Below are 23,930 nucleotides of genomic sequence, written 5' to 3'. Positions count from 1 at the left end.
ATTTAACATCTTTGTTAGTTTACTTTGGTGTTTGATATGACAACACATGTAAAAAGTGCATTAGAACACATTAAAACACATCTTGAGCAGTGCATTAAGAGGAGAAAACAGTTTCTCACAGGCAGATTCTATTTTATTTCTATTGTTTGATAATAAAAAAAGTCAGGACCTTGAAATGTCAGAGTGAAAAGTGAATTTTAAGGTTCAGTAGATTTCCAGTTTGCAGACGCGGGTCGAGATGAAGAAAACTCAGACACGGGTGTTAGGAATGGAAAATGACTTTATTTCTTCCAAAAAAGAGAAAAACAAATCCTTTGAATAAACAAATATACTGCTGTAAAATAAAAGCCTGTGATTTTTGTCCACTGTAACATTTGTTAGCCTTTCCATGCTTGATACAATCTATAATTCTGCTTTAAATAAATAGAAAAAAAATGTACAAAGAGACGGGGGGGAGGAGACAGAAGAGAGCGAGGAACCGATTAAAAGGTGGAACTCTGCTCAAAAACTAAAACATTTGGCATCTTTGAGAATTAATGGCTGATCCTGATTTGCGGCGGTTTGCTGCCCCCTCGAGATCTGCTTCCTCTGTTCCACCCGCCCCCACCGAGTAGTAATCATACCAATATACTGCTGTATGAACACGAATATCTGTTCAGAAAAATAAAGAGTAAATGAAAAATAATAGCGGATTATAAGTGTGTGTATTCAAGCTGCGTGTTGTGTTGTGTGTGTTTCTCTATGTACAGAATAGTGAGGCAGCAATCCGAGGTTTCTTACCAAAAAACACAGATGTAGAAAAACTGAACGTGCACGAGAGATCTTTGACACCGACTCACCGACGAAGAAACCAGGACAATTTTTAATCTGATCAACAGCTTCTGTGACGTTTCATTTTCTGAATCTTGGATTCCTCTATCCCACTCCGCGCACGCGACCCACAGGGGGCGCCACAAGCGTGCAGAAACCCAGAGGACGAGTGCGGCGAGACTCGGATGTGACTCCCCCCGGGGGGGAGTGACACCCGACAGGTTTTGGCTCCGTCTGTCCGATTCAGTTCAAACTGCCGTGGACGGAAAATGACTGGTCAAGAAAGCCTGATCCATTTCGCTCTTTAGGGAGACGTGTGAGTAACGGGGACTAGAGGGGGGGGACGGGGTTTATCACCATCAGTATCACCACCACTGTCAAATCATGCTTTTATTTGGGGAAAGAGGACAACGAACATCCACAACGACACAACCATGCTCTCACCGACCCCAGAAAGAGAGAGAGGAGTCCGCTCCCCCGACATTTGGCCTTAGCAGAGAACAAACGTGTTAAAATGACATCAAGGTTTATCAGCGCATCCTCCTCCATCTGGATTCATGCTACAACAATGCAGAGAGGTGGTGGCAGCAGCAGCAGCGTTTAAAGTTCAGACACTTTCCACGAGGCTGATCGGATTCTAAACCGCCCGAGTCGTTGGGCAAATCCCAGAGAACGGCAGTCGTACCGGGGACTTCCCAGACGAAGCGTGGGAGAGTTTTGAAGGGAGGGAGTTGCCGAAAGAGGAGCCTGCATGCTCGGCCAAAACCCCCCCGCCCCCTGGATACGACCATTACCGAAGTGATAAAGCTGTTTTAATTACTGGCAGTTACATCGACGCTCAGGACGTGAGCCAGTAACGAAGACAAAACAAAAACAACCACAGTGGTCTCCTCCTCCTCCTCCTCTTCTTCGCCGTCTATCGCACAGAATTCGACAACTTTGAAACCACAAGGGACACAAAGAGAAATCAAACCTCAAAGCAACAGGCAGGACTGGATTCCATGCAGAGAAATCTAAAGGTTTACAAAACAGGAGGAAGAAACAGAAAAGAAACTGGCCGTGGGGGGGGAGAAAGAGTTTGTTGAAATAAAAGCCTGACGTTACTGTTCCCGTTTTCTGAGCAGGATATTAAACATCAGAAATGATCAGATCCTCTGACATGATTTGATTCAGCATCAAAGCGGCTTCGCTTCCTGATGCGACAATTTATCACATCGGACTAGAGACAGTAAGACAGATGTCCCATAAAACACCAGAACCACCACTAGACAGAAAGAGGAGGCGTCCATTAAAGAAATAGTTTTGCAAGTGCCTGAATGCAGCGGTCTTTTTACTTTGGACCCTGGAGGGTTTGAGGCTTTAGACTCTATAGCGTCTATGTTTAGGACAAACGGTGTCAGAGGGAGTTCACGTTGACTTCAGTTCACTTCAAGGGCCCGAAAAACCAGAGAACTACTTTCTGTTCTGTGATATTCGGCTGGACGTGAAAACTGAAAGATGCAGTTTCCTGCTAAAGCTCGGAAAAAGACCGCGGTTAACACTCGTCTGCGTTTACTGATGTTTACTTGTATTTCAACAGAGGCAGAATTCCAGTCCAACAGGACCTGAGATTGAGATTTTGTTCCATCAAAGTCATTTTAACAATTTAGTCGGAAATATTGTGGCAACTGGCAAAGAGTCCACACAGCAGCGAGTTGCTACCTGAGCACACGACTTCACATCTGTTAGCATTTAGCTCGTTTCCAAAACATGGCTGGACTATAAACTGTGCAGCCAGTCTCCATTAGGGATTCAACAGTCCAATCAGAAACAGCTTGTTGGCGGCTGACGTCACGACCATGAGGCGAAGACGGGCCGTTGTTGTCAAGACGGGAAAGAGAAAGGAAAAGAAAGACGAGGATCTTACCTAACGGACACTGGCGTGATGCTGAAAGCGAGAAGAAAGAGCGCACTTAAAGCTAGAGGCAAGCGAACCATAAACCCAACGAGCCTCCGACAGGTTTAATCTACACCTAGAAGACAGAGACACCAAGAGATAAGAGCTAGAATTACGAGACACCGGCAGGGACGAGGTGGGACACCTACAGCGGGAGGTCTTCTACACTATGACGAGAGGCTAAGCTAACACAAGACCGCGACAAGAGCAATATCTATCCAACAGCGACGGTGACGGGTGAGAGCTGACGATCGAGACAGAAACTGGTTATTATTACTATTTTTTTTTTGTTGTTTTCTTTTGTTTACATATCTACACATACCAAACACTGAAAGAAAGAATTCTAGAGCGAGCAACTAGACAGAGCGGAGACCGAAGCGAGATACGATGCGAGACGACTGGACTATCACTGATGGTTTGGGATGTAGACGCTGGACTGGGGGGGTGGGAGTACAAACAGTTTCAAGTTCATTGTTAAAATGGCAGGAAAATAACGTTTAGTTACTCGCCAATGTGGCTGGTAGATTAGACAAACTTGTTATTGTAAAACCCCAAACTATCTTTACAAATCTCTCAACGCTTCCATGCCAGGAGATCCGGCGACAGGTCTACTTCGGCAGGATAGTCACTTCAGTGCAAAATTTTCGCATGTGCATTTTGCAACAAAATTAGATTTTACAAAAAAAGGAAACGAGCACATTTCATGTCAAACTCGCAGGCTCAAAATTTGACCCTCAGAAATAGCCCTCAATGGAAAACGTACATATAAATGTGTTAGCGTACACATGAACACATAAAATCCAAATACACCAACAGTCAAACTCGTGGCGATGAAAGCTTTGGCTGAAGAATGACCACGACTTCGTACACGAGTCAAATTTAATCCCCCACGAATTCCCCGGTAACAATGGAGCGAGGTTTGTGCCAAAAGCTCAGTGTTCGGCTCTTGGCGCAGAACCAGTCGCACTAGAAGAGTCTCACTTTGATTCAGTGCAATTTAAAGTGACTTCAACTTGATTCAGTAACATTTGACTCACTCAGTGCTGCCGTCAACAATCATTGGCACATTACGTGGTTCTGTGAATACCGTGACCTAATGAAAAAGCTCTTATTTTAGAAACCCCTCGACGTTTGAACCTGCTCGGCGATCTGATGAAGACAAGACGAACAGATACACACAGATCAGCAAGGGGCTAACAGGCTAATGATGCTAGCACGGCAAAAGCAGAAATCTCTTCAAAATAAACGCGAAGAATTCAAATTTTGTAGATTTACTCACAAGGGGAAGGAATTGTTCACGTTCAATTTTTGTTAACTTTGACTCACAAATTTGTGCTATCGACCAACGGCTGGCCAGACAGAGTGAAATTGGAGGAAGCTATTGTAGCTCGTTAGTCGTGCTTTTGGGACAATCTGTCAATAATTGTTCTCGGCTGGCTAGCTGTTAGCTCAACAGCTACAATAGTTTGAACATCTTAAAGAGAAACATTGAGGAACAGTTTAACATTAGCTTGCAAAGTTTAACGGTAGCTCACACTTGCATGTCCCTGGCTGGCTAATGAGTTAGCTGTTAGCTCAACAGCTAAAACAGTCAACATTTCAACATTACTAGCGCTTGTATGTTCGCGACGACTCTTGACCGCACTAGCATGTTGTCGCCGCTAACTCCCGTCTCTGTGTGCATCTGTGGCTTGAAGAGAAGAAAACGCTGCAGTATGAGTAACAAAGACTTTAGCTTAAAAACCCATAACAGCAAAACACTCAACTACTATTAACAAAATGATTCAACAAATTGCTGTACAAGCCCCGATAACATTCAGGAGAGGTTGCAGGAGAAAAAAGAGATCGAAAAAAATACTAAGATATCCCAACAGAGCAGAAAACTACGGGAAACACCAGAAGACGTAAAATCTCTCGCTGATCGGACGCCGTCGGAGAACGAGGGAGGGAATAGAGGTCGGTTGTGGGGGCATCGTCTGAAACAACTGCAGTGCACAGGTACACATTCTGCACAAACACACAACACACCTCCGCACTCACACTAAATTAACTCCTATCCTCTCTTTGAATACTCGCGAGTTGCCGTTGCAGGCGGGCAGTAACCCAGAGAAGAAGAAATAGCACCAGTATGAAATAAAGCTAATTCTGCAGCAGAGACTTTCGCAGCAGTCAGATACAACGTCCGACTGAAAACCAGAGGTAGGGTTCCCTCTCTCCCCTCTTCTCTCCTCCGTCTTCACGTCTTTCTCTCTCGTCTTTATTCCCTCTCCTGAAACATCACTCCATCGATGGGATTTACAACACGAATCAGAACCACAGAAAGAAGCTGCACACACACACACACCAACACAAACACACACATATGCAAGGAGTTGTTTCAGACAACGACCAGCCAGGATGACACCACATTACCCCCCCCCACCACCATCCCTCCATCCTCTGTTGGGTCATCTCCACCTCCGTCCACCTCCTTTTTTGGTGTCGGTTCTTGTCGTCTTAGTCATTTTAACTTGATCAAATCATTCCTCCGTCCGTGTGATCGTTCCTCTCCTGTGTTTTCTTCTTCTGCTGTTTGTTTGTCGCTTTTGGCACTCTGCTTACCCCCCCGACTGGATTACATAAACTGCATCTGAGAAGACGGAGAGAGAGAAAGTTTGTTTTGATCATTTCCACAAACATAATTTATTGAAAACCACGTTGCCTGGATGCCAGAACAGGATTTTACAGCAGGAATTCCACAAATAAAACGTAACAAACGGTTTAAAATTACCAGTGTAAATGTTCTGATTTAGTTCGTCTCTGTTCCACTGAACCAATAAAGTGAAGGATGTTCTGTGTGATGTGTGTTGAGCATCACCTGGGCGCCGGGCATGGGTGCGAAGGGGTTGGTGGGTCTGAGAACAGGCTGGTTGTACATCATTTGCTGAGGACCCATCACTTGTACCCCGCCCATCTGACCCATCTGGGGAGGGACCTGGAGACGGAGGGGAAGAGGTGGAGGTGGAGATCGATGGAGGGAAAGAAAAACAAGAAAGAACAGAGCAAGTCAAACACAGAGGTTTACTGTATATTCTCCACAAAAAATTTGAGTGTGCATTGATTTGATGCTTTTAAACTGAAAATCTTTTGGACTGTTGCTTTGACCAAACACGTTTTCATCAAAGAATAAACTTCACATTAATCATCAATAAGAAGAAGTGAGTTGCAGCCTGTTTGTACTGGGTTTTCTCGGTACACTCACCATTCCATACAGAGGCACTTGCGGTGAGGTCATGGGGAAAGCCATGGGAGCCGGAGCCTGGAGAAAAAAGCAGAAATCTACTTTGAGCAGGTGGAAAAAGCAGCAGTGGACAGAAAACACCCGACTCAGAAGCTTTATGGCTTTTTTCAGCCTGCACATGAAAACCTGTTGCACATTATTACCACAAAATCTCAGAAATAAACCCACAATTTTAGTGTCGTCATCTCTGACAGACATCTCATCCGTCCCTATTAGAACTGTCTGGCTTGAACGCAATAAATAAACACCCGTCTGTACTCTAAGTGCAAGGAGAATATATTTAACGCTGATAAAGTGTGTGCACAGTAGGAGCACAACAACCCAGCATGCAGCAGAGGTACTTAGTGGAATCCTACTGGGAGCAATCATTACCAGAGCTTTAAGAGGGGTGGCTCAATAGGACGGCGTTTTGCCCTGCTCTCCTCACTTCACAAATCAAATACACTCCAGCTGAACGGGGCCTCAAACTCAGTTTGCTGTCGTCTACAACCCACGTGCGTCTGCGTCCATGCTGCCGACCCCCCGCTCGACAAACTGTTAATTTATGCGAGGGGAGCGTCTGAGGTTTGTCACCGTTTCATATCAGCAAACGTCTCAGGGGGAAAATCATTTCACAAGATGAGACGTGAAGATGCACAAACCTGAAGTATATACACCAAGTATTAATATAAACAGATGTCGGATGAGTTATCTGAAGCCGGCGGTAATTTCACAGCAGAGTTACAGGCCCGGTGACAACCTCCCTCAAAGTTAACAAATGAGTATCTGCATTTTCTCCCAGTTGGGAATACCTGCAAGCATCTGCACATTACAGGATAAACACCAGTGTGATCCCCCCTCCATCACATGTACAGTATTTGCTGCAGTCACAAGTTGAGACTGTTCTGCAGCACGTCAGCTCGCTCACCTGGAAGTCGCAGGTTTCCCACTATTTTTAAAAACTCATTAAAAGCAGCTTGCAGAAACACGCGGCTGCCTTCACGGACCTAATCCATCATTGTGAACACGACTTTATAAAACGCTTCAATCACTAAGTACTTCCACTCGGCTGGAGAAAGACGTTGCAGGTGAGAAGCACAGAAAACATCAGGTACATACTTTACACTAAACAGTCGTTAGCTGTGTGTTGACATCAGATATCACCTGGATTACAGAGAACATGTATAAGAAAGATAAAACTAACTTCTACTTATGCAACGACACCTTAATGAATGTTTTTAGGAACCAGCAGGATTTGTTGGTGGATCTTTACAAAGAGTCTAGTCTGTATTTTACCATTGTTGAATTTGTCTTTAAACAAAGCTGCTGTAATTATTCTCGTAAGTCGTGGGAAAAAAGGAAATAATTTATATTTTGTCCCTTGGCTGAGAATATTGTGTCATGTACTGTTACAGTTGGATTAAATGGGGTTTGAAGTTTTGATCGTTGCTTTGTGTTTTAGATTATTGAAGGATCTTAAGTTTGGTTAATAAGGAGTCGCTGGGATGAACTAGACGGGAACTTTCTTTCTGCCGCACACCTCAGTGGGTCTGTTATATAATCTGTATGGGACTAAACACCATGTGCCACGGGCAGCACAGACTACAACCCTAGTCCTTTTATTATGAAAATGCATCGTTTCTGTAAAATACGTTTTCTTTACATACATTTTTATCAACCGACCGATAAACCGGTCACTGGGTCGATGAAAGACGTAAAGAAAAGAGTTTTTGTTGAGTCAGTCGACCTATTGAACGGATCTCAGGAGGAAACCAATGCGTCTGATCAGGTTTCAGCTTTGACTTCCAGCCTCCAGAGAGAACAAGCCTCTGAAATCTGATCATGACCATTGATCAGTGTGAACTCTCACAGCAGCTGCCTCACAGGCGAGAGATGAATCCCACCTGCACCTGAGGATCGAGGCTCCGCTCAACAAAGCGTTTTGAGACTCGTCCGTCCGTCTCGCCTGTGCAACAACGACAGCGGGCATCAGTCCCTTTTATTTTCTAAGAATGACAAGATGATGTCGGAGAAAAACGCAGCAGGTGTCGTGACATTTATGCAGCGCTACACCTTCTCTGTCAGTGTTTCAGTCCGTCTGTCTTTGAGCTCAGGCACTTTAACATTCTTACTCGTCTTTGTCAGTCTTTTTATTCTGCCCTTTCCTTTCTCTCTACTGGGTTGCCCCTAACTAGCGGCCTATATATCTATATCTATAATATTTTATAACATCTTTCATCCTGGTTTCAGAGATTCAGAGCTGAACTTTTGCAACTCCCTGTGCCATCTGCCTCTAAAGGCCACTTTCGTTCTTTTCCATCTGTAAAGTCAGACAAACGACCTGAAACGACCTGCACGTGCAACCGAAGGATAAATAAGTGAAAAGCTTTGCAGGATTTCCAACCGGCACTTTAAGTATCAAGCGAGCGGAGACCGTCACAACCTCACCGTGCTGGTGAGAATCTCAGATATGGATTTTATTTATGCCAGTGATGCACGACAGTCAGATTATGAGCCGCTGTGCTACCTGTGATGTTCTGCTCTGACTTGTTTATTGCGTTGTGGCGAATACAGGCTGGGTTCGCCGCTTTTAGACTTTTACATCTGTCAGAGTTAATGGTTTATTTCTTCAGGACAATCATGTCCCCAACAAAATAAACTGTTCAGGGTCAAAGCTGCATTTGTTTTTATATTCTTGTTGAAGTTCACCGCTCACCACAGAAAGCAGAGTTTTATTTTGCTGAGGGAATAACTGACACATTTTTCTGTTTTGCCGAAGTTTCAAAAGTCTGCAAACCAGAAAGATCTTGACCTGTTTAATCTATTAGCACATGCTGATGGGTAACAAAATGCTGACAATGCTCCATATTCCCATAAAAACAGTCGTCACACGACATCAATTTTTCATAAAGCACTTTGAGCATTTCCTGCACGTACTGGAAGCCGTGGACCAATCACAACAGAGTGGTCCAGCTGGCCAATCGGAGCAGTTTATGCTTCTGCGACAAAGCCAACCCAAAAAACTCTTGAGTAAAAACTGCATCAACCGTGTATAAACATTTAATACATAGACTTGCACACAACTGTTCAATATCACAAGTTTTCAGACCTTGTTATTAAGTATGTATTTGTTCTTTATTAACTAATGCAGAACATGATGCCTGAAAAACAGCGGCGACGTCTTTTTGTGAACATTTTCTTCAAGGAATTCAATTAAAAAGACAGAAGGTGACAGGGAGAGATGAAGAGGAAGTTGGCAGGAGGAAGGATAGAAGCACATAATAGAAGGTATTTAGCAGGTCGTTAAGACCGAACAGGGATAAGTACTTACATAACTAGTATAGAACATTCCATTCTGCATCAGGACGCAACAGGGAAAAAGACAAAAGACAGAGAGAGAGAGAAAGAGAGGAGGAAGAGGAGAGAGCGACAGAGCGAGAGTTAAAGAGAACCCAAGAAGTGCGAGATGATGAAAATGAGTTTGAGATGATGAAAGAGGGAGGCAAAGAACGAGCATGATGAGATGGAGACGGAGAGAAGGAAAGAGGGCGACAGAAAGAGTTAGAGAATGAAATAAGGGAGGTCGATGTCAGGGAAAGACGGGAAACGGGTTTGGAATATAAAAAGGGAAAGATGAATAAAGAGAAGAGGTATATGAAAGATTTGAGAAAGTCAAACCGAAAAGGCAGAAAGACAACACGTAGGCAGAAAGAGACCAGGAGGAAGCAAACGAATACAATAAGACAGAAGAATAGACGAGGGGTCACAACACGGTCGGGCAGATGTCGAGGGCAGTGAAGCGAAAACAGGACGGAGGAGATGACAACGCAAAACACAAGTCGCGGTGAAACAGGAACACGAGCGAAGACGGGAAGGAAGACGAGTGGATGACAGTGCAAAACATGAGGTGGACGAGCGGGACAGGAAGGAGAGATTAGAGGAGATGACAGACAGGGGGTGAAGGTGGTGAGGGAAGAAAGGAGCGGACCAATAGGAGAAGGAGAGAGAGGGGAAAAAGAGAAAATGATAGATATTGGAGAAAGAAAGAAAGGAAGGAAGAGTTAGTGACAGTTTGTCCTCGTCAGCCAGAAACTGCAGACACACACACACACACACAGTTATATACTTGACTTTCATTTATACACACAAGGTACAACAGATACTCTCATGCACACAGATTCATTCAGTGTGTGAGTGCAAGGCAACAGTTTTACATTTTGATTTACAAATCAATGTGTCTGGAGGTTTTTTGTACGAGGGAGTTTCCATTATTATCACTAAACAAAACAAAATAAGCAAATATATACAACTTGAATTAAGAAAATAAAAGTTTCTCATGTAAAATACTTTTTTTTTTGCATCTTTTATTCTGTAAAATAAAAGTTAATCTGCAAACATATGTGAAAGGCTCATATCAGCTGATTTTTATCAGTCAACCGATAAATGGCTCGGGTTCTGGTTCGTAAACCTGGATTATGATTGGTTCATATAATGGTTTGTCACATTTCTCGTGTTTTGTCTTGTAACGATGCTGCAGCCAAAGATTTTAGGCACCTTTTAGTTAATTTAGCTTCAAATTACTAATAGAAGTATATGTATATCTAATATATATATATATCCTTTCAGTAACATTCTCATAGTCTCCTTACCACGTGTTGTACAGGCATGGGCTGTGGGGCCACGGGCGCAGGGCCCCACTGTGTGGTCGACATGGTCTTGTTCTGCCAGTTGTGCCCCCCCGTCAGCTTCTTCTCCCCGGGATGGCTCCAATGCATCTCTGGCCTGGGAGGAGCAGGGCCACAAAACGAGCGCACCGTCAGGGTCACATTTTCAACCTCAGACACAAATCATGTCCTGGAAGCGTTTAATCGTTATATAAATTTCTCTTCCACGATGTACACGAGTAAAGAAAGAATGAGTTTGCACGTGCTGCAGGAATTTAAACGCCTTTAGCACATACGACCATTTAAACTGTTCAGAGCGAGAGGGTACAGCAGGAAGGCGTATTGGCTTTGCCGCTGTTTAAAGCCTCCCACCTCGACAACATAAGATCAACTCAAAAACATCACAACTCAGGACACTCACTTCTTGGCTTGGGTCCCAACGAACTGCAGATCTGAGGAGGGACAGAAGCCAGAGGAACTCAGTGATCATCATTTAAAAAGGGAGGTGTAACATTTAGTCTAATCCAGGAGGTGGTTACGGTTATATTGGATTATTTATTGTTAAACAGGAGAGAATAAAGACATTTTCTGCCACGTGAAAGCAAAATGGCTCTCGGAAAGATTTCTTTAAAGTTTTACCACCAAGTAAAAGGTATGTTTCTGGGAACTCACTGCCCACAAGGTTGGCCAGAGAGGAGTCGAGGTCGTTGGCTAGCATCTTTCCTCCATGATGGATGGTCATTTGAGGCGGAGGTGCGGTGTGCGCGTGAATCGTCGGCTTCATCAAGTCTCCGAGAGCATCGAACCCTGCAGGAGAAACATACTCAAACATGTGAATAAGATGGAAAACAGGATATATAGGACACAGACAGAGGTTAGTGCAGCATAAAGTCCCAGAGGAAGGAAGTGCAGGCATATCCCATTAAATATACATCGATATACAAATAACATTTGATGAAACAGCTCAGAACCAGCAACCAAATCAAAGATGGAAACGAGGAGGCACAGCAGGTGAAGGTTTGGATGTTCACACACGTTTGAATCAAGCAGATGATCAGCATTTTAAGAGTTAGGTAGGCAAAAAAAGGAAAAGCACAAGAATGGATTGACAAAACAATTTTATTTCATGTCATGTAAGATGCAAAGGATTTTTTTGAAAACCTCCTCAGCTGAGGTCATTAGAAGTTTCCTTTAAATTCAGTCAAGCTGCACCACATCACACATCAGTCCCCTAATTATCAGATTTCTTTACGCAAGATCCACGAATTGGTCTTGATGAAAACATGAAAAACGTCAAAATAGTCCAAATCTCACAATCTGAAGTAAAGTGTTTTAATGGGTTCTTTCCTGACCCACACAAGAACCTTCTGACAAGTTCTGTGGAAACTTGCTGACAAACAAACCAACATACTGGTTTCCAGAAACCGGTTCCAATTAGCCAGTACATGCCAAACCAACCACAACGCAGACAATACCAAAAACCACAGCAAAGCAAAGCAGGTGCATTCATATTCCACATTTCAACACAGAGGCAATTCAAAGTGCTTCACATTGAATATAAAAACGTATTATGACAAAACAAGCAGTTAAACGATAAACAGTTGCATGAGGGATAATAAATTAAGAGATAAACGCGTGAAAGGAGCAAAGCAGTGTAAGAAATTAATATTTGATTTAAACATCAAAAAAAGTGGCGACAAACATCACAGCACGTGTCTAGTTCACCTCTGATGAGAACACGTGGTGCAGGTAGCAGCAATGCTAGCTTACGGTTAGCTAGCAGCTAAGTCTAACGAACACCACAACAAAACGTGACAAGCTGCATTTCTGTATTTCACGTGAAACAAGTAGAACGCAGAGCGGGGAACCGGGAGCTAACCCGAGAGGAGCTAGCGGAGTACACACCTTGTCGCACAGGATCCTGCGGTAAACCGGGAGGAGGCGGTCGAGACGCAGCGACGCGACAAACTGAAGAAACACCTGGTGACGCACGGACAATCACGTGGTCGGAGTGGGCGTGCGCGTACCAGGTGGCGCGACACAGAAATTATCCCCCGACAGAAACTGTGCCCGCATTCACGGGAGCGCGCCTGCACTTAAACGCGTGGGGAGCGACGTAACTACGATTTTATCACAGTCAATATAAAACAACGTTAAATCCATTGTTATGAATAAGGAGTTGATCACATGACTCAGAAATCAAAACAGACGTTTCTCAAATGTGTATATTTCTCATTATAGATCCGGTAACTATCATTTAATTTTTTCCACATTGTTTCTAGACAATTGAAACTATCACTATAGCAAACGTTAATGCAGTAAATGTACGAACAATACCTCTGATGGTGATTACGGACTACATCTTTATTTCCGAGGAAAAGTTAAAGGGGGATACACATTTGTTTTCAATGTGCATCCACCGAACTTCTGCTAAGAAATAAAGATGAAATAAATCAACTTTCATCCTGATTCTACCACTTTCTCCAACATGTCCACTTCCACGTTAACCGCTGTAACGAAGCCGAGCTGGAAGGTTTTAATCTGAGAGTATTGCTGAGCTGTGCCTCCTTAACGTGAACCTAGATCTCGCCGGCTGCCTTTCCGTTAATTTAATTCTTCCTGACCTATTTCAGCGTTTTTTCCCCCCGACACTGACGGAGGTTCCTGTTCAAAGCAGATCCACTTCACCCAGACACGCCTCTTTGTCTCCACGAAAACAAAGCACAGTGTATAATCCCTGACTCAGTAGCTTGCAGCCAGATGATTGATGTGTGTCAATCATCAATTGATGTTAGTTTTGAACTTGTGCGTGTGAGATATTGTTTGTCCGTGTCTGGTGTAAATTAGTCATTTCCTGTGTGTGTAAGCACCTTTGTCAACAAGTTCCCATGTCAGCACTCATTCAGCTAATGGCTCAGCTGTGTGTGTTGCTTTTGGGGGCCGATATTAGCAAGTAAAATAAATTTGGCTGATTGAAAAATTCCAATAATTGCTACGATTGATGAATGAAAACGAAATGTAATCGAGGCTTGATATTTTACAGTTAAACGAAGACGCTGATGCCGATGTGTCGCCGAGGAGCCGATATTATCTGCCGATAAATCGGTCGGGCTCTCGTGTGTACGTGGTGGAGTACGGAGTCAACGAGGCAAAAATAAAAAGGGGAAATTGACGGTAAAAGTGAAAACGTAACCTTGTGATATGCTTTTATCATTAACAACCAGGTTTGGGTTAGTTTTCTATTCCTGCCGAAAGGAAGCGTAAATAAAGGCAGGAGCAAAGCTGGACAGAATTGTAGTTAGAATGAGAAAGATATGAATGAAAGAAGACTACTGTAAATGTACGTGGATCCTGCAGAAACCAGAGGAGGAGAGGGTTGGGGGGAGGCAAAGGAGGGTGGAAAAAAAGAGGCAGGAATAATATTTAGTTAGGAAGCGGTGTGTTGCTCTGACAGCGGTGCTGACACAAGAGGTTCAGAAAACACTTTTCCTGCTAGCTTAGCAGATGAGAGAGAAAGAGGGGGAGGCTCACACAGACGGAAAGAAGTGGAACGGAGAGGAAGAGGAAAGTTTGAGAGAGAAGAAAGATGGGGGAACGAAGAAAGCAGCGGGAGAAAGAAACATAGTTTTGTTCCTCTATCTTTTTAATTCTCTCGACTCTAATTTCTCTCCCCACTGTCGGCATTTCCATTATTGTTGTCACGGAGATAAAACACTTCGGCAACGTGGGTGATTATTTTTGTTTTTTTTGTTTCTTCAAGCTCTGTGTCAGTAAAGCCCAGTGAATTAAATTGAACCGAGGGAGCAAGAGAAGAGAGGCGGAGATAAGGGTGTGGGGGGGGACAGAGTGAAACAAGCCCTTTCAGTACATCACACACCACGGGGCAGCGACGCGGGGAGAACGGAGGTGGGAGTCGGAGGGGGTGGAGGTGATGAAGCGAACGCTGAGCTGGATGCACTGATGTGGGGGGGGGATAACGCTGCCCGTGTCAGTTTAGGTGTTTCAGCCACGGATTTGACAGTCGACTGCGTTGAAGATCAAAGTGAAGGAAGCAAATCCACGTCAAGGGTTCAATTCCGACACTGCGGAGGAAATCTGTTACTTGCAACTAGATGTGAGAGAAACTGAGAAAAGGTTGAATGATCTAAAAACCCTTTGCAGACGCCGAGCACGTGACACTGCTGGGTTCATCAGTAAAAGAGACGGAGGTGATCTGTATTGTTGTCTTTGGTTATATTTGGAATGTCAGTCGGCCGAAACGGCAAAAATACAGTTTACAATAATAACAACGTGGATAAATTCACCGCTTAAATAATATCTTCTTGTTTGAAACACGGTGGGTGGTGGATGTCACGCAGAGCAGCAGCCTTCTCCAATGACTGAATATAAAGACGGATGACACATCTCAATTTTCTCCCACTATCTGATCACGAGTTTGTCTGAGCTGCAAATCATGATGCATCACCACGTTTTTCATGGCATCAAATAAGTGATTAGAACCAAACTCATCAGCAACAGGAACACTTGAACATGCATCAGTGTGATAGGAAACAGCTAAAATGATGGGAAACATCTTCGAGAATAAATCTATTAGACGGGTAATTTGACTTTTTGGACTCCGCCAGTGTTCCTGAGTTTATTGTAGGAAAGCAGGACTTTTACAGAGTTTTTCATTCATCGGAAGATTCACTTTTTAAAAATGGAGATGGTGTCATGTTTAGAATAAGAAACGCTCCTCACATATGGTGAACAAATAAAAAGATAAATCCGAGAGAATGGAGACGCATCGATACGAGCAGGGACGCAGAAGGGAGGAAAACTTTAACTGCTCATTAAAAATAATGCAATTATCAAATTCTGAAACCTGATTTTAGAAAAACAAACCAAGAATCCGAGTATTGGATTCTTCTCGGGGAGGATTCAGCGAATAGCAAATGCAGCAAACACAACATTTGCTCAAAATCAAATAAACAAATTAAAGAAAAACGAATGTGAATGGAAATAGAAGAAAAGAAGAAGAGGCCGCGAAGAAAAACAGGGAGAAAGATAATTGCAGGAACTGTCAAAGTAAACAGAAGACAGATATTAACGATGGGAAATGAGAATACAAAGTAAAGACAGCACAAACACACAAAAAGCTTCAACACTGTGCACAGCCATCCCCAAAAAATATGATCTCCACAACAATGCCTCCAGCTTCGTCTACACAAATCTAATACAGTTTAAAGTGGACACAAAATTTCAAATAAAGACGATGCACTTTGCGGAGGAGACGGAGAAAAGAGTCTTGTTTTGTAAATGTAAAGAGGCAGAGAAAAGAGGAGGAGGAGGAGGAGGAGGAGAGCAGATGGAAAGGAGTTGCCTGGGTGATTCTTGCTTTGTGAAGTGTGATGGGGAGACGATGAGGCAAAAACCGAGCGAGAGATGAAATAAATGGAGGGAGGAGGGAGGAGGGAGGAGGAGGCGGTGGTGGTGGTGGGTGAGGGACGATGTGAACAACAACAACAACAAAACAGAATGAGCAGAAGCAGACAGATGGGAAGGAAATGACAGACGACGCAAGAACAGACACAGACGTGGACGCACACACGGTTACAAACACTTAACAAATATACAGACACGTGGACGAGCACACACACACGGATACAGTAGCTACACACATGCAGGGGGTTTGTGTGAGAGGCTGCCAGTGGCCCAGATGGTGTACTGGTGGTTGTAGTGGCAGCTTCAACACAGGCTCTATTAATAGGAAGGAGTTAGTTTGTCTCAAGACAAAGGCAAACTGCGCTGGAGCCTCCAGCTGGTTCTGCTGAGCGTCGCAGAAGACACTGACGAGGTCCAACAGGAAATCAGCAGCTCACGAACGGAACCTGAGGCTTCGACTCCTTAAACATTTACTGGAATACAGAAGACACTGATTTCTATTGGCTGCAGCTCAATGCATTCAACTAATCCAGATGATAATTGACTTAGAAGGAAGATCTGGAGAACCGTTCATCTAATTGGCCACACGCTTGGCCTGGAAGTACCTTAATGAATTTGGTGCAATGTGGAAATGCAATACGTTCAATACAAGGAAAAAACAAGGACGCACAACTTCACTGAGGATAAACCAGGTAGGATGAACACAACAAGGTTTTCTAACTTCACTCTGCACCACAGAGTCCAGCACATGAACAGTAAAGACTGACAGTTTATTGTAGAAGTGTTTGAGGACGACTCACTGATGACGAGGAGTAATTCTGAAGCGGCTCCGGAGCGTCAACACAGGCCAAAGCAATCAGCTCATTCTAAACAGACCATCCCTGCACTAGTTACACTAACTATAACAACAACGTGATTGTAATACATCAGATTTCATGGTTTAAGGAGGTTTTTCCAGACTTGTGGTTTGTGATCTGGCTGCGTTTGATGATCCTGTCAAACAAATCAGTCTCATCAGGATGAGGGGTAAGACGATGCCAGTTCTCAACGAGGCTCTCCTCTGAAGAATCTAATTCTACAACACCAACTCGTTCCTCCTCTGAAGTCTCACAGCTTCCGCCTGCTCCTCTTCCCTCCTTCATCTCATGATGAAAAGCGTCTGCAGATGACCTCTGCAGGGAGTCGCTCTTATCTGCTGTGCTTTTCTGGTTGTTTTTTTGTGGAGCCGTCGATAACTCACCGTGCCTTAAAATCATACACTCTGCCGGAGCTTGTCGGGACCAGAGCGGAGTCGAGAGGCAGCGAGATTGATTGTGTCAGTTGCTGAGAGGTTAAAAGAAAGTGAGCTAATAAGAAGGCCCGGAGCCAAAGTCTCCGACCGGCAACACTTAGAAGCCATCGGTCCAAAGCAGTCGCCATCACAGGCAGGACAGCACAACAAGGCAGGATTAAGCAGTTTGAGCAAAAGGTTTCGCACACATCGTCTGCTCCTATCGGGACTTTACGATGCTGCGTCTTTCACTGGACTCAAAGATTCTGGTTGGTGGTTAAATGATGTAGTTTTCCTATTAGAATAAATGAAAAAAAAAACCCTGTAGAAATACACACAGAGAAATTAACCTGTCGATCTGTTACAGAGCTGGGATCAGTTAACTTTTAATTCAGTCTTGTGAAAACAAAACCCTGACAAAGACCCTTGAAGATTCGTACTTTACTTAAAAAAAGACATTTTATATTCTCATTTAAACTGGGTGGAAAAGTTGATGACATAAATTTCCAATCAGGATTTAGCAAAATCAAGCAAAATCAAATCTGACATAGTCCTAAGGAAGTAGATTAGATGTTGAGTGTTTAGCTTTATATTAATTATTGCTTATATCTAGCTTATCTACTGATAAAAACTAATCCTCGAGATCTGACACCAAGTTCTCCTTTTCTTTACTTGAAAATCCAGCTGAAGTGTAAATTAACTGACCCCCGCTGACAGAGCTGGAGTTTTGTCGTCAGAAACTTAATAATAATTCAAGCAACAGGTTAAGTGACGAAGCCACGAACACCCGCCGAGTTTCAGAAACAGCCACAAGTTGCAGGGAACAAGTCAGAGGGTTAGTCAAAATGCTCGAGCCGCCAGCAAAGCCAAAAAGGTTTTAGTTTTCAGTTAAGGATCCGTCTGGACAGTCAGACAGAGCAGGCTTTTTTTTACCGGCTGCAGGTTGTGGGCCGTTGTTACTGGGTTCAGCTTTATTCCCAAACACGGCATCGAAATCTACGGTCATGGTCGGTGCAGTCTGCTGCAGAGGCTGGCTCTCCAGTCCTGAGGGATGCAGTTAAATATGACACATTAAAACCCTGGTTGTGCTTTGGAAGCTGCAGAATGGTCTTTATCGGGAGGGGAGGGGGGGGGGCCTTAAAGGGACAGGAGCTAAGACCAAGTGTTTCAGACAGAGGCTGAAAAGAGGAGCTGCAGCGATGGACAGCAATGGACATGAAGACCTTCTCAAGTAATAACACCAATTATTAATTACATAAGCATTTTCAACTGGAATAAAAAAGAAAATATTTAACATCAAACTGTGATTTGTCTTTACAGGGACCAAAATAACAGCTTTGAAGTGGCAACGATTCCACCACCTCCTGCTAAACTAATCCTGTTAGATGAGGAACATGAACCTTACAGTCTCCAGCACACTGCCATTGTTGCTGCTTAGTAATTTGGGCGTCTGTGTGAAGGCAGCCGGGAGCGTCAGGAGAGTTAAGTCTGCGAACGAGGAAATCCACCGATGCACCTTTTGTTTTTTTTTCGTCTTCATCCGCATCCCTGTCGGGGGATTAGGGTGCGGAGCCTCAGAGGGAGGCTGCCTTTGTGCGATCCACGAAACAAGAGCACACGACACGGTGCACCGCATCGGATATTAATAAACATGATGTCGGCGTTACAGCGACGCTTTCAGGGAACACAACGGGAATAAAGCCATTTCGACAACTGACAGACTAAACTAAACATGGGAGGCAGAAAATAGAATCGCAATAAATGTGGTGTCTGAGAAATAACCCTTTTCTCCCAGGACATACCCAACTAGCACACTGTCTTTTATCTACATGTATATTGCTTTTAAATTCATAATCGATAATAAAAACATACCTGCTAAAACACATTATCACTAAATTGGATGATTTAGGCAGTTGAACATTTCCAACACCAACATATCAACAAATTTATATGTTAAAATAAATTGGCAATGATTCCTAAGATGATATCGAACCCTTGTGACAATAAAATGTAACTGAGGTTTGATATTTTACAGTTTAACCAAAACCTTTATTATAAGTAAGTAAAAAAAGAAAGAAAACGCAAATACAACTACAAAATATAAATGTAAATGAACTTTACTGTTTTTTTTATTCTGTAAAATAAAAGCTTTCATAGCAGCAAACATAAAACTAGATACCGATGTTTATGACAGGCTCATATTTGATTTAATTCTCCACCACGAATTTATGTTTGAGATTCATTCCAACAGTTAATTTAAACAAGTGTGTCCTCTGCTGCCGCCTGACAGAGACGTCACCGGCGTCTGGTTTATTTACGGCCTCGGACGTTTACAGAGCAAAGTGTCCTTTGTGTTCTTTCTGACAGAAGCTCGGGGGATATTTATCTCAGCTCCCGTGTCAGAGCCGCTGATAGAGTTAAGGGATGATATCTCAGCTAAGACTCTGAAGTCTGGACCGAAACTCTTTATCAATGGGTTCAGTTTAATCCTCGGTCATAAAGCCTGTAATACTCTGCACCAACTGCTCCTCCGGACTCGTCTCTCCGCTCCCGTTTTCATTTGAGAAAACTGATTCCGAGCTGAAATGTCGCAAATCAAGGGTGTTTGAATCTTAGATGAAGTTTCCACACACTGGTTTACTGCTCAGGGCAAAGACTGTAAATAACGACGGAGCTAAAATATGTATATTTTTCATTTTATTGTATATTTTGGAGCCAGAGTCAGCGCAGGAGCGATCGTGAAGTGGAGCCACGGCATCAAAGCCTGCGCTCGACCAATCGTGGGTCAGTCTCAGCTGTCAATCATGACGTTTCACCGCATTCTTACATCATCAAGTAACTAATCAAAACCAAAACATACCACAGATGGATGGTGAGACGGGTACATGAGTGGCCAGTGGGAATATTTCAGAAAGAAATTCATTTATGTGTGTGTGCAGGCCTGTGTTTGTCTTATTTGCATGTCCGGGTCCCTGCTGGTGCCTTCATATATATGTAAATACAAGTGCGTGTGTGTGTCTGTGTGTGTCTGTGTGTGTGTAGGTAACGTACCTCCCCAGGCACTGTTGGCGGTGGAGATGGAAGGATTGCTATGCACAGCGGGGATGAAGGCCGGCTGAAGATCAAACAGGTCACTGTTCAGATTGGGCACGCTGACGAGTGAAGGAGGGATGATGAGAAAGGGGGGGTGGGGAGGAGAAAAGAGAGGAGGAGAGAGGGGAAGAAAGAGGAGAAGTGATGAGAGTGAAACAAATCAAGTGAACAGGTCAGTGACAAGAGAAAAGGAAGATACAGATAGACAAATGAGACAGAGCATAAATATTTAATCAATTACGCATTAACAGCTAAAGCCACAAGTAAGAAATGTTCATTTGTCACAGATAAAGATTAATTCTCTCTCTCTGAGGGGCTGTAAACATTGGGACGGAGCAGTAAATTACAGAGCGTGTTGGAGTGTGAGCACGTTGAGGGTAAAATCTGTTCGGATTATCAATGAATGACTAGTTTCACTGTAACTCTGCTGGTCTGGGATGTGAGCACGACGGCACTGGGTTCTTCTGACTGGAGTGAATATCACATCTTCATGTTTTTTATTTGGTTGTTTGGCAACGTTGTGATTATTTCTGACTTCTAACACTCGAGAAAGTCTTGTGCATTGAATCATAAATTATGAAAGAACCAAAATATTCCGCTCTCAAATAAATTTTGTCCTCTTCTGCTGCTGCAATGACCTATTTTTTTTCCTGTCTGTCTGTCCCTCTTTGCATGTGTGTTAATTATTCACTAACTCAAAAATTAAAAGTACTTATTATAATTAATGGAGAGTGCAGACGTTCTTCTGTATATTTGTCACTGTGACTTGTTTGGTCAAACTAGTGTGTGTGTGTCTGTGTGTGCGTGTGTGTGTGTGTGTGTGTGTACCTGTTGGCAGACAGCGTGGAGGTGAACAACTCTGGGGTTTGTGTGATGTGGTGGTTGTTGTTGGCCATGCCTATCGAATGGCTGCTGGGGGAGGCAGAGGGCGGGGTCTGCATGTTCATCTCCTTCAGGCGCTGGTCCTGAGGGACATACACACACAAAACACACACACGTATACACATAAATACACAAAGAAAAAAAAGCACAGTGGGATCAGGACAATGGTTAAACAGTAATTCCCCCTTAGAGTTGTTTCCAGTAAACCTTTTGGCCTATTTAACAGCAGCTATCCTGTGAAGTCTTGAGTGGAGAATAGAATTTGAATAAAAATAGACTCAAGGTCCAGAAATTGAAGCCAAAGCGGACGTGTGAAACCTGTATTCTCTCAAATGACCAGTAGAGGGCGACGCCACTAATTGAAAAAGGTTTCATAGACGTCTATTAGAAAATGACTCTACTCCTAAATAGATTTATAACGTCAGTAAAACATTTTCCGGGTGAGATTAAGGTCTCAATCTTTAGTTTCAAGTCTTCGTCCCATTTAGAGTCAAGCATCGTACACATTGGGGCATGGCTACCGTTTGATTGACAGCTAGTGATGTCCAGGTCGCAGCTGTAGGGGTGTGTCTTCATCAGGGAAAAGACAAAGGAGAAGTTTAAATGCGTTTGCTTCACTTTGGCAAAAGTTTCTGGCTTTCAGAGCTGAAGTCAGGCCGACATCCAAGTGAATTTCAAAACTCATTTGCTTGGTTTGTGCTGCCAAGGTTTCTTTTCAGTGCTGGATTCCTCGTGCACAATATAATGACGGACAATTAGCTTCAAGTGCTTTAAAACAGACCAGTTCTACTGGTTCTCAGTGAGAAATACAACCTAACACAACATTGTCTGAATTTCTTTGCCGTCACGTGTCTGAAACAGGATTTGACTGAGCTGCAGCCGGCTCTCAGCAGAACTCAGCCCCGATTTCTCCAGAGACAGAAACACAGACGTCAGCAGAGTCCGGCAGCAAAACACAAAAAGTGAAATGAAGCTGAAACTAAGGTTTGGACTTTTGTTTTTCCATCGATTCAAAGTGATAAAAAAATAAAGACGTATGAAGCTGTGAGTGTTGTCTCCTTCATTCAGCAGCTACTGTGGATCCATGTATGAAAACAGATAAATCAATAAGATGCTTTACAGTTTCAAGTCTCAGAATGCTGCAGTTTTCTCCTAAGCAGTAGGTGTCGCTGCTGAGAAAAATACAACAAGACCGGCCGCTGAGCTGTTTCCCCAGATTTCCTGCAGAATGCGTCGTCTTTAACAACAACCACCTCTGGAATGTCAGCACCTGTATACACACTATTTCAGCTTTATTCTTGCACAGCAGGAAGTAGAGACGTGTCGTCCATCTTTATCTACCATCTACAGTCAAGACGTATGAAGCTGTGAGTGTTGTGACTGAATCTTTTATTTCATTTTGACTGTGGCAAAAACACTGCTGATGTTTGCACGACCACAGACGAATCAAATCCTGCTTCACAGCGTTAAGTCTCTCAGGTCTGAAACACAACTGCACAACACAATGTAGAAATCCCCCAAATTATATCACCGCTGCTCCGAGACTCTGGGACTTTGAAGGTTTTTTTCCACACACACACGTTTGAAAATCTCCCTTCCTGCTCCAGACTTTTCATTTCTTGCATGAATTTGAACGTTTCGCTTCAGGGTCAGTTTGAAGCTGGTAACAGCAGAGAAATCTGACTCTCGACATCCTTCTGACGCTCTGTGGTTTAATCATATATAAAATGATGAATCTAAATAAAACATGCGCAGTGTAGGGAATCCATAGTGTTTCTACATGCAGTGAACATACTCAACCCACCAGGGCTGTTGGAGTTTTCCCATAAGTGACTACATTATATTTTATTGCTTTGTTGATTGATTTTGTCATCCTCGCTGCTCTATTGCTTATTTGTGGTGCTTATATCCCATCTGCCTATATGTCCCGCTGGATCTTATTACCTCTGCTGCTGCAAAGACCTAATTTCCCTGCAGGGATCGATACACTTGAGTCCCATCATGTACAGGGAAATAACACCTCTTTCTTTTTTTTTTAAACACACAGAAAGCAATTTACAGTACGACAAAAGAAAAGGTGTTAGGCAGGGAATGGCCAGGGAGTGGAAACGCTGCCACTCACAGAGATGTATTTTTATTTATTTACACGCGGCCGCCCAGATGTTTAATTCAGTTCAAATCCCAAACGTTAAGGTATGGAAATGATCTTATTCCCTTTACAGCCTCTTGAAATCTTTAAAGGAATTTTGGCAGATTAATAAACAGGATCTCCTGCTGAACGAGCCTCAGCCGAGCCGAGCCTTCATTTGTATTCTGACAGTGTAGCCAGGAACAAATGGGAACTGCTGTTATTGTTTGGGCTGAGGCCCCAGCTGGACAGTAGCTGACTGTGTAAGTGTCTTTCCATGAGTGTGTACGTGTGTGTTGAGTCCGTACGGACACCAGGGCACACGGACAGCTGGACGTGAGTATTTGGACGACCCCTGCTAACCCCGGCTCCCTCGCTGTGTTTCTTACCCTGTTATGTTCTCGCTCTCACTTTATCTCCCCTCTCCTCTCTCGCTAAACCCAAAGGTAATAAGTGGACCTCGG

General features: G+C 43.5%; 1 protein-coding gene across 9 annotated transcripts in view; it reads right to left on the bottom strand.

Annotated features, from left to right (window-relative positions):
* Positions 1–262: 262 nt before the first annotated feature.
* si:ch211-200p22.4 (phosphatidylinositol-binding clathrin assembly protein) overlaps positions 263–23,930 on the bottom strand; it is a 64,425-nt gene continuing 40,757 nt past the window's right edge. For 3 of the 9 annotated variants that reach the window (XM_035149084.2, XM_047338909.1, XM_047338911.1), the window contains 10 exons: positions 21,285–21,430; positions 20,415–20,515; positions 18,297–18,407; positions 11,342–11,476; positions 11,091–11,121; positions 10,655–10,787; positions 9,337–9,360; positions 5,988–6,044; positions 5,517–5,720; positions 263–5,375 (listed from right to left, as the gene is read on the bottom strand). In XM_035149084.2, coding sequence (XP_035004975.1) covers positions 5,535–5,720; positions 5,988–6,044; positions 9,337–9,360; positions 10,655–10,787; positions 11,091–11,121; positions 11,342–11,476; positions 18,297–18,407; positions 20,415–20,515; positions 21,285–21,430 — 924 coding nt within the window. In that variant the 3' untranslated portion in view covers positions 263–5,375; positions 5,517–5,534. The remainder of the gene's footprint in view (positions 5,376–5,516; positions 5,721–5,987; positions 6,045–9,336; positions 9,361–10,654; positions 10,788–11,090; positions 11,122–11,341; positions 11,477–18,296; positions 18,408–20,414; positions 20,516–21,284; positions 21,431–23,930) is intronic. The other 6 variants (XM_035149085.2, XM_035149088.2, XM_047338913.1 and 3 more) reach the window with 4 other exon arrangements.

Source organism: Hippoglossus stenolepis, chromosome 23 (assembly GCF_022539355.2).
Source record: "Hippoglossus stenolepis isolate QCI-W04-F060 chromosome 23, HSTE1.2, whole genome shotgun sequence".
Lineage (NCBI taxonomy): Eukaryota > Metazoa > Chordata > Actinopteri > Pleuronectiformes > Pleuronectidae > Hippoglossus > Hippoglossus stenolepis.
This window is presented reverse-complemented; position numbering and strand designations above follow the sequence as displayed.